This window comes from Babylonia areolata, chromosome 21 (genome assembly GCF_041734735.1).
Source record: "Babylonia areolata isolate BAREFJ2019XMU chromosome 21, ASM4173473v1, whole genome shotgun sequence".
In the NCBI taxonomy this organism is placed as follows: domain Eukaryota; kingdom Metazoa; phylum Mollusca; class Gastropoda; order Neogastropoda; family Buccinidae; genus Babylonia; species Babylonia areolata.
The window spans coordinates 29,399,848-29,409,847 of record NC_134896.1 but is presented as its reverse complement, the minus strand read 5'-3'; the positions used below and the strand labels follow the sequence as shown (position 1 = coordinate 29,409,847).

The window sequence follows — 10,000 nt, the reverse complement described above, 5'->3', positions numbered from 1 at the left end:
GGTTCTTCTCTTTGTCTTCACACAGCTCAGTGAATCAAAAGGAGCAATAAAAACCAAAGCAGACACCACGACCACCACCCCAAAGAAGAAATAGCTGTTCGTTACATTTTATTTTTAATTAACGGCGACACTCATCTCAGGTGATAGCCACGTGCGTGTTGAAGAGGTGTGTGTGTGGGGAGGAGGGGGGGGGGGGGGAAGAGGACGGAGATATCAAACACAATGGGGGAGTGAGGGGGTGCAGAGGGGGTGCGGGGGGGAAGCTACCAGAACGACATTTTTTCTTTCCAGTTCACAACCTCCTGGAATACCAGCTCGATGCTGTACCCGCAGATGCCCAGCTTTAAAAATGAAGCACTGGCAAACTGTTCGTGTACATTTTCTTTGAAATGTGTTCACAGCATCACGGCCTTTTGTTTTCCACAACAGAAAGTGTACTGTCGGAGTCAGAGTTTCATTGGGAATCTCACTCTCTGAGCATGCTCTCTATGATTACATATCTGGATCTATTTGTTGAAACTAATACATACTCACATGTGTCCATTTAAGCTCTTTGTAAATCTATTTCTCTGAAACTTGTGTTTCTTTTGAGGTTTCCCTCGATTTTTTTGCTTAGCTTGCATAGTGATAACCAGTCAGAAATCTTAACTCTATCGTATTTCTAGAAACATGGACAAAAATCGACTGTCACTCTGCGCCGGCCGCCGTGTGCATTGAAAAAGACCGAACTCCATTGTCTCCCTGTGGCTTATTATCCGCAAACTCACAGGGAGCGGTCTTTGCTTGCCTTTAGTCAGTGACATGAACTGATCAGTGCCACTGCATCAAAAAATGAATAGACATGTAAATAGATTAATGAATTTTAAAAATCAACAAGTTGAATAGAAATTAATAATAAAGTAACATAAAAAGCAGAGTGGAAGAAGAAGAAGAAGAAGAAGCAAAAGACATACTATTAAAAGGCACATGCCATTTTACTGTCTCACACAGCACTGTCCATTAGCCCCCCTATACATGTGTATCCAAATCGTCCACAGCTGGACGATAAACCATTCACTGCCACTTCAACCCAAGGTCAAGATGCTCGCAGCCTGGGTGAGACACGAGAGGCTTGCTCGGTTTATCACTGGCGAGGTGGAAGAGTGTTGTTCACAGGGAAATGGTATTTAGTTGTTGTTCACAGGGGAACGGTGGTTTTGTTCACAGGGCAGTTGTGTTGTACACAGGGGTATGGTGTTGTTCACAGGGGAATGGTGTTGTTCACAGGGGAATGGTGTTGTTCCCAGGGGAATGGTGTTGTTCAGAGGGGTATTGTGTTGTTCACAGGGGAATGGTGTTGTTCACAGGGGAATGGTGTTGTTCACAGGGGAATGGTGTTGCTCACAGGGGTATTGTGTTGTTCACAGGGGTATTGTGTTGTTCACAGGGGTATTGTGTTGTTCACAGGGGAATGGTGTTGCTCACAGGGGTATTGTGTTGTTCACAGGGGAATGGTGTTGCTCACAGGGGTATTGTGTTGTTCACAGGGGAATGGTGTTGCTCACAGGGGTATTGTGTTGTTCACAGGGGTATTGTGTTGTTCACAGGGGAATGGTGTTGTTCACAGGGGAATGGTGTTGTTCACAGGGGTATTGTGTTGTTCACAGGGGAATGGTGTTGTTCACAGGGGAATGGTGTTGTTCACAGGGATTGATGTTGTGTTACAGGGGAATGTGTTGTTGTTCACAGAGGAATTGTTGTTGTTCACAGGGAATGTGTGTTGTTGTTCACAGGGAATGGTGTTGTTCACAAGGGCAATGTGTGTTGCTCACAGGGGAATGGTGTGTACAGGGAATGGTGTTGTTGTTCACAGGGGAATGGTGTCCACAGGGAATGTATTGCTGTTCACATGGGGAATGGTGTTTCCCACAGGGGAATGTGGTGTTGTTTTCACAAGGGAATGTGTGTTGTTTTACAAAGGGGAATGGGAGTAGGTGGTGTAGGGGGAAGGTGAGTTACAAGGGAAGGTGGTTGTGCACAAGGGAAGTCCAATCCAGCGCTTCCTTCGCTCTCTTCCCGTGCGCCAGCATGGCTGTTGTTCCGGGTTTGTTTGTTGTTCACAAGGGACTTGTGTTGTTTGTTGACAGGGGAATGGTGTTGTTCATAAGGGCATGATGTTGTTGTTGTTCACAGGGAATGGTCGTGCTGGGGAATGGTCGTGTTGTTCACAAGGGGAATGGTGCACACAGGGGAAATGTATTGCTGTTCATTGGGGGGGGGGAATGGTGTTTCCCACAAGGAGGAATGGTGGTGGTGTTTTTCACAAGGGAATTGATTGTTAACAGAGAATGATGTGTTGTTTTTACAAAGGGGAATGGGGAGGTGGAGAGGTGGGGTGGTGAGGTGGGGGAGGGTGGGAGTGGAAGGGGAGGGGAAGGGGGGGGGGGGGGGGCACAGGGGTGAAGGTCCAATCCAGCAGCTTCACTTTCGCCTCCTCTTCCCTCGTGCCGCCAGCAGTTGGACTCTGTTGTCCCGTTTCGCCTATTTTTGGCTACGTGGCTCTGTCTCTCTCTCTCTCTCTCTCTCTCTCTCTCTCTCTCAGACACACACTGACAAACACACACACACACACACACACACACATACACCGTTATAATCACAACTATGCTGCTTGTAAAGTCATAAAAATACGCGGCTAGACCAAATATACATCTTACACGCCAACTTTCTGCAGAGATACACACACACACACACACACACACACACACACACACACACACACACACACACACACACACACACACACACACACACACACATGCAGTTTACGGCCCGTCATACTTGGCATCAAAGAAACGAAACCTCGAAGGACCAGTGGATCAGAACGGGTTTTATAATAATGCAGGTTTTACGCTCAGCTGACTGCTCAGGCAAAAAAACTAACGGCCACTTCTCTTCTTGGGCCATGGTGAACACCTGACTGCACCTAGACATCCCCTGCAGAGAATGTAGGCACAGAGAGAGAGAGACAGAGACAGAGAGACTGAGAGACATACATGGTTAACACCTGACTGCACCTAGATATCCCCTGCAGAGAATGTAGGCACAGAGAGAGAGAGACACAGAGAGAGAGAGACTGTGAGACAGACATGGTGAACACCTGACTGCACCTACATATCCCCTGCAGAGAATGTAGGCAGAGAGAGAGAGAGACAGAGAGACTGTGAGACAGACATGGTGAACACCTGACTGCACCTAGATATCCCCTGCAGAGAATGTAGGCACACACACACACACACACACACACACACACACACACACACACACACACACAGAGAGAGAGAGAGAGAGAGAGAGAGAGATCCCCTGCAGAGAATGTAGGCACAGAGAGAGAGAGACAGACAGACAGACAGACAAACAGACAGACAGACAGACAGAGACAGAGAGAGACAGAGACTGAGAGACAGACATGGTGAGCACATGACTGCACCTAGATATCCCCTGCAGAGAATGTAGGCACAGAGAGAGACAGAGACAGAGAGAGAGAGAGAGATCCCCTGCAGAGAATGTAGGCACAGAGAGACAGAGAGAGACAGATAGACAGACAGACAGACAGAGAGAGACAGAGACAGAGAGACTGAGAGACAGACATGGTGAGCACATGACTGCACCTAGCTAGATATCCCCTGCAGAGAATGTAGGCACAGAGAGAGAGAGAGAGAGAGAGAGAGAGAGAGAGAGAGAGATCCCCTGCAGAGAATGTAGGCACAGAGAGACAGAGAGAGACAGACAGACAGACAGACAGAGAGAGACAGAGACAGAGAGACTGAGAGACAGACATGGTGAGCACATGACTGCACCTAGATATCCCCTGCAGAGAATGTAGGCAGAGAGAGAGAGAGAGAGAGAGAGAGAGAACTGCACAGTGAACACTGAATGATTTTAATGACTTTGGCCAACAGCCCCAGATGCAAGCAAAACATATTTCCGATAAAATTCGACAACAAAATATAAGAGAGAGAGAGAGAGAGAGAGAGAGAGAGAGAGAGAGAGAGAGAGAGAGAGAGAGAGAGAGAGAGAGAGAGAGTTGACACTCTGACGTTTTCAATGCCGAAGACAATGACTGTTGAAAAGAGCTGATGAAATTCAGAGAACCCGCATACAAAATTAATCATCTGGACGTATAATCAATATAAAGTTACTGTTATTCTCTCATTTCACATACATTCCATTTCATTCAGTCCCTCGCCTCCCCCCCCCCCCCCCCCCCCCCCCCCACCGCCTGCTACCCCCACATGCATGTACAATCGCTCTCGCGCACTCACCTGTATTTACTGTATGACAAACAGCACAAATACAACAAAAAATATAAGAAATCAACCATAATTTCGACAAGTATCAATGATAAGATAACCCAGGATTCAGTTAAGGTGGCTGCAAGTGACGGGCCTTTGCCCCAAATGAAATGTTGCTGCAGAAAGCAAAGCCACGGGAAAAGAATTGTCGCTATGAACAATAATTAGTGTACAGTGGTGGTCAGGAATTGTTTTCTTCGATGGGTGTACTCAGAACTCAGAACTCGTTTACTTGTCGTAAAACCCATCAGAGGAATTATGGACACGATAAACTAAACACAACAAGCAAACAAAAAGCAGTAAGTTGCGAAATTGCGAGCACATGCAGGATATTCCACAAGACATAGTTATGGATTGCGAACTTTAAAGCATTCATTTTTGTAATTTGTCAGTTCTGGTTGGAAATAACTTAGTGGCAACAGAGAACTCGGCCTTTGGAATATTGTGTCGCCAGTGCCATCTGGCCAATGATTCGAAGACTGGGAATTAACTGTCACAAGCAGGCGAGATCTCAAGTCAGAGTATGCACTACACTTGTCCAGAAAATCCTCTATAACTCCACATGCTTTACATAGCCGGTCTTTCCTAGTGAAGTTGCAGTGACGTCCTCGCTCAATTTCAAGTTCATGTGCACTTATTTGCAATCGACATAATGCTCCTCTGTGTTTAGTATATTTGCAGCTGATCATGTAAGGTTGTAATGTATAAGTGTTTGCAATTTTGCAATAAAAGGAGAGCATTGAAATGGTCCCGTTCTTTGTGCTGTTCTAAAATTGAACTCGTTCATCCTGTAGTATATTCATGACAGAATATTGTAGTCGCTTAATGTTGAGTGTGTCTTGGTTATCCCACACGTGGGAGAATCCAATTGAAACCAGTATCTCTTTGATAAAATTAAGCATAGGAACTTTTTCCAATGAATTCATCGATAACATATCATCATATGCTATCAAATAGCTATCTTCTTTTGATTCTATGATGTGCACCCAGAATGAAAAAACCTGACACACTGCGGTCAGAGAAATGGGGCATCTGCCTAACTCTGCCAGGACTGGTAACTTAACTGATCTTTCGTGTACGCCCATTAAGCTCCTATAGAAGCTGACATGTACATTTCTGATGGGCATTTTGCAGAGAGAAAGACATTAAATTGGTTAAACAGCATAGAGGGCGTGGAGAAGTTTGTCGCAGTTTGATTGAATGGAAACCACAACTCAGCGCCGTAACTGAGAATTGGGGTGACTGAAGTGTCAAACAGTTGCGTCATTACATCCATGTTTACTTCTTTCCCTCGCACACTGCGTTTCAGGGCATGCGCTGCTTTGTTTCCTTGTTTGGCTAAGTGGTCTTCAGCAAGGTGAAAACTTCCACTCTTATGAAAAATAACTCCCAAGTATTTGTGTCTATCCGCCGTTTCGATGCAGTTATCGCCTCATGAAAAGAGCACTGATATTTTGGGATCGTTTTTTGTGAAAAATACATTTGTTTTGTCCCTGTTGATTTTAAGCCCCCATTGCAGACAATACTCATGTAGCTGGTCTAGTTTGTTTTGTAGTCCTACTTTTGTTGTCGAGAGCATCACAATGTCATCCACATAATTATAACAGATAAGGGATTTGAGTCTTGGTTGCTTCGTTGATGTATGGTGAGGTGTCATCGTGTATTGAGTCTATTATGTCATTAATGAAAATATTGAATAGCGTGGGGCTAATAACATTTCCCTGAAGCACTCCCTTTTTAATTGTGATATAATCTGTAAACCCATCGTTTGATTTACCACATTCAGTTGAATTTTGGTATATATCTTTTATAATGTGGAAACATTTTCCATTAAATGGATAAATTCTATCCCAATTTTGTTTAGTTTCAAAAGAAGTGTATCATGCCATATATTGTCGAATGCCTTATTAAAATCAACAAAACGGCTGTAGAGACGCCCATTTCTTTTATTTATGGTGTAGTCATTTATCTTTTTCAGGATGAATATGTGATCAGTGTGTGTGTGTGTGTGTGTGTGTGTGTGTGTGTATGTGTGTGTGTGTGTGTGTGTGTGTGTGTGTGTGTGTGTGTGTGTGTGTGTGTGAGAGAGAGAGAGAGAGAGAGAGAGAGAGAACTCCCTTAACTCTGAACTCCCAAATCTATATAATGTTGACCTAATGACGTGGACGTACGATAGTTTCAATAAAATGTCCACCGTTTAGGATGGAAGGAGCCTGGCCTGTTTATCTCTGGCCCGCGTGTGTCTGTCACTGCCACTGCCACTGCCAACTGACTTGCTGGGCTGGTTGCCCCAGTGCGATCCAAGTTCAGTCTGAGAGACAGACAGACAGAGACTAAGACAGAGACAGAGAGAAGGGGGAGGCAAAGTGGGTAGCGAGGGTTGGGGTGATTTCGTGGCTGTGTTTGACGTGTGTGTGTTGTGTGTGTGTGTGTGTGTGTGTGTGTGTGTGTGTGTGTGTGTGTGTGTGTGTGTGTGTGTGTGTGTGTGTGTGTGTGTGTGTGTGTGTGTGTGTGTGTGTCTGTCTGTCTGTCTGTGTGTGTGTGTGTGTGTGTGTGTGTGTCCGTGTGTGTGTCAGTGTTCAGTGTCAAAGTGTGTGTCTATATGTGTCTGTGGCCTCGTTGTGTGTTTCTTGTGTTCAGTGTCTACGTGCGTGTGTGTGGCCTCTGTGCGTGTGTGTGTGTGGCCTCTGTGTGTGTGTGTGTGTGTGTGTGTGTGTGTGTGTGTGTGTGTGTGTGTGTGTGCGCGGGCGCGCGCGCGCGCATGTGTGTGTGTGGATGGTGGTGGGGGTGGTCAATGTGTCTGTCTACTGTAAGTGTGTGTCTTCGACCATGTAAGAAAACAGAGGGATGATGAGAGGGTGAGAGGTATAGAATATGTGTGTGTGTGTGTGTGTGTGTGTGTGTGTGTGTGTGCGTGTGTGTGTGTGTGTGCGTGTGTGCGCGCACGTGCGTGCGTGCGTGCGTGCGTGTGGATGTGTGCGCATACGTGTATGAGTGTGTGTGTGTGTGTGTGTGTGTGTGTGTGTGTGTGTGTCCACACGCGCGCGGGCATTCCCTGTTATCGTGTTGTTCATAAAGCAAGCGTGCTGTTGAATGGCCGTGCTTTAAGCTTCGAACATACATAATGCATTATTCTGTCAAGCCTGCAAAGCGGTTCTTGTGAAAGGCCGATAAGGGTTTAATCGCCCTAATGCGTTTATGTGTTGAACTCCTTCCCTCCCCCCCTCTCTTTCTCTCCCTCCCTTGTCCCCTTCTCTCTCTGTCTCTGTCTCTCTCTTTCTCTCTCAGAATAGTCTCGTATGAAGCAGTGCGATAACAGACTACTCTGATATTTAAAGGGGGAAAAATGTAGACAGACAGACTGTCCAGCTGATTAGATAGATATACATACAGAGATAGATAGATACACAGATAGAAGCCAGATAGATAGATAGATGCCAGATAGATAGATAGATACCAGGTAGATGGATAGGTAGATAGATAAACAGAAAAATTGATGGAAGGGTGCAGTTAAGGAAGGAAGTGGATGGGGGAGGAACGGAGGAAGGAAGGAAGGAAGGAAGGAAGGAAGGTGTATCCATGGATGAGTTAAGGAAGCACAGATTGAGTGGGAGGAGGAAGAGAAGGATGGAAGAGAGAGAGAGAGAGGGGGTGGGAGCGAGAGAGGAGAGAGAGAGAGTGTGTGTGTGTGTGTGTGTGAGAGAGAGAGAGAGAGAGAGTATGTGAGAGAGAGAGAGAGAGAGAGAGAGACAGACAGACAGACAGACAGACAGACAGACAGACAGAGCATAAGGTGCTCATATCACACACACTTACCCGTTTCATCCGATAGATCCAAGGTCAGGTTGGTATTGCCATAACCTGTCCGTCTTTTGATACTGGTCAGTAGATTGACCACGGCACAGCTGGGATTGCACAACAGAGATTCGTTCTGACCGTATTTCACAATGATGTACATGCTGCCTCCTTGGTACTGTCTACACCACAACAAAAATTACTTGGAAACACAAAAATATTGACTGACGGTATTTAAAGTTATGCCCCAAAGCGTAGTTTTCAAGTTTTCGTGTTTGGCAGTCGCTATCACAGACTGAAGTTACTCAAGGTGCTGAGAAATTTCTAGGTTATCACGAAAGAGTTATATCTCAATCACGTTCAGCTCTTTATTATCCGGGCCGGCGCTGTTGGTTGCTGGTGGCGGGTTGTTGTGTCTAAACTGGTGTGACACATGGACCCATTGTGTGTCAGTCAGTCTAAGTGGTGTGGAGTCAATCGTCCAGTCGTGATGCAAGCACAATCACTGTGAAGAAATATTGCACATTCTGATCAGGTGAAAATAATAACTGATATTCATAATAATTGTACATTATCCAATGATGGAAGCTATCACGATTCTATGTTTCCGACAGCCGTTAAAAGGCATTAAAACACACACACACACACACACACGGCACACACACACCGGATGTACCTGTATCCAGAATTTTTTATTAAAAAAAATTTTTTTTTACTATGTTGTGCGACGTCAAGCAATATATCCAAAATGTTGTGGGTTTTTTTTTTTTTGATTCTCGTTTGTTCTTTCGCTATCCCGGTCGCCCGCTTATCTTTACGTGGACTTGTCTAATGCACACACAGGAAAACTAAACAAAGCAAAGACTGAACAACGCGTGAAAACAGGAATGTGATAGTCCACTTGAAACTCATAAGAGCTTTGCTGCGTCGCTGCCGAAGCTGACAAGCGGAACAGCGGTGTGGGCATCGAACAGAGAAATACAAGACCCCCGCAGCGCAGCTCAAACAACTCGTGGTATCACGGCAATCTGGCTGACATTAAGTGCCGGCTGGAGTAGTGGTGGCTTTTACCAATGACCTCGGACTCTTTTGTGTGTCTGAAATCCGGTTAGAACTTTTCAACGGCAAACCCCGCGGTCCAATTAGGTGTAGACAAATCTGTATCCAGAAAACGTACGTCGGCCTACACACATACTAAATAGAAACTACGAACCAACACTGTATATCGTAGACTGTGTGATGAATCATCATTGTTTGAAATAGCAGCTACGACCCAACACGTACCTTATATTGTAGCCTGTGTGATAAATTATCATTGTTTGAAATAGCAGCTACGACCCAACACTTTATATCGTAGCCTATGTGATGAATTATCATTGTTTAAAATAGCAGCTACGACCCAACACCTTATATCGTAGCCTGTGTGATAAATTATCATTGTTTGAAACAGCAACTACGACTGACCCAACACTTTATATCGTAGCCTGTGTGATGAAATATCTTTGTTTGAAATAGCAGCTATGACCCAACACGTAGGGAGCCTACCTTATATTGTAGCCTGTGTGATAAATTATCATTGTTTGAAACAGCAACTACGACCCAACACTTTATATCGTAGCCTATGTGATGAATTATCATTGTTTAAAATAGCAGCTACGACCCAACACCTTATATCGTAGCCTGTGTGATAAATTATCATTGTTTGAAACAGCAACTACGACCCAACACTTTATATCGTTGTAGCCTGTGTGATAAATTATCATTGTTTGAAACAGCAACTACGACCCAACACCTTATATCGTCGTAGCCTGTGTGATAAATTATCATTGTTTGAAACAGCAACTACGACCCAACACCTTATATATTCGTAG

The 10,000-nt window shown here is 45.0% G+C and overlaps 1 protein-coding gene across 6 annotated transcripts in view; it reads right to left on the bottom strand.

The window, feature by feature from the left end:
* LOC143295867 (uncharacterized protein CXorf65-like) overlaps positions 1 to 10,000 on the bottom strand; it is a 50,949-nt gene that overhangs the window by 39,869 nt on the left and 1,080 nt on the right. For 5 of the 6 annotated variants that reach the window (XM_076607527.1, XM_076607529.1, XM_076607528.1 and 2 more), the window contains exon 2: positions 8,151 to 8,634. In XM_076607527.1, the coding sequence (XP_076463642.1) occupies positions 8,151 to 8,292 (142 nt within the window). In that variant the 5' untranslated portion in view covers positions 8,293 to 8,634. Of the gene's footprint in view, positions 1 to 8,150; positions 8,635 to 8,805; positions 9,158 to 10,000 lie in introns of those variants that run through there. The other variant, XM_076607530.1, reaches the window with a different exon arrangement.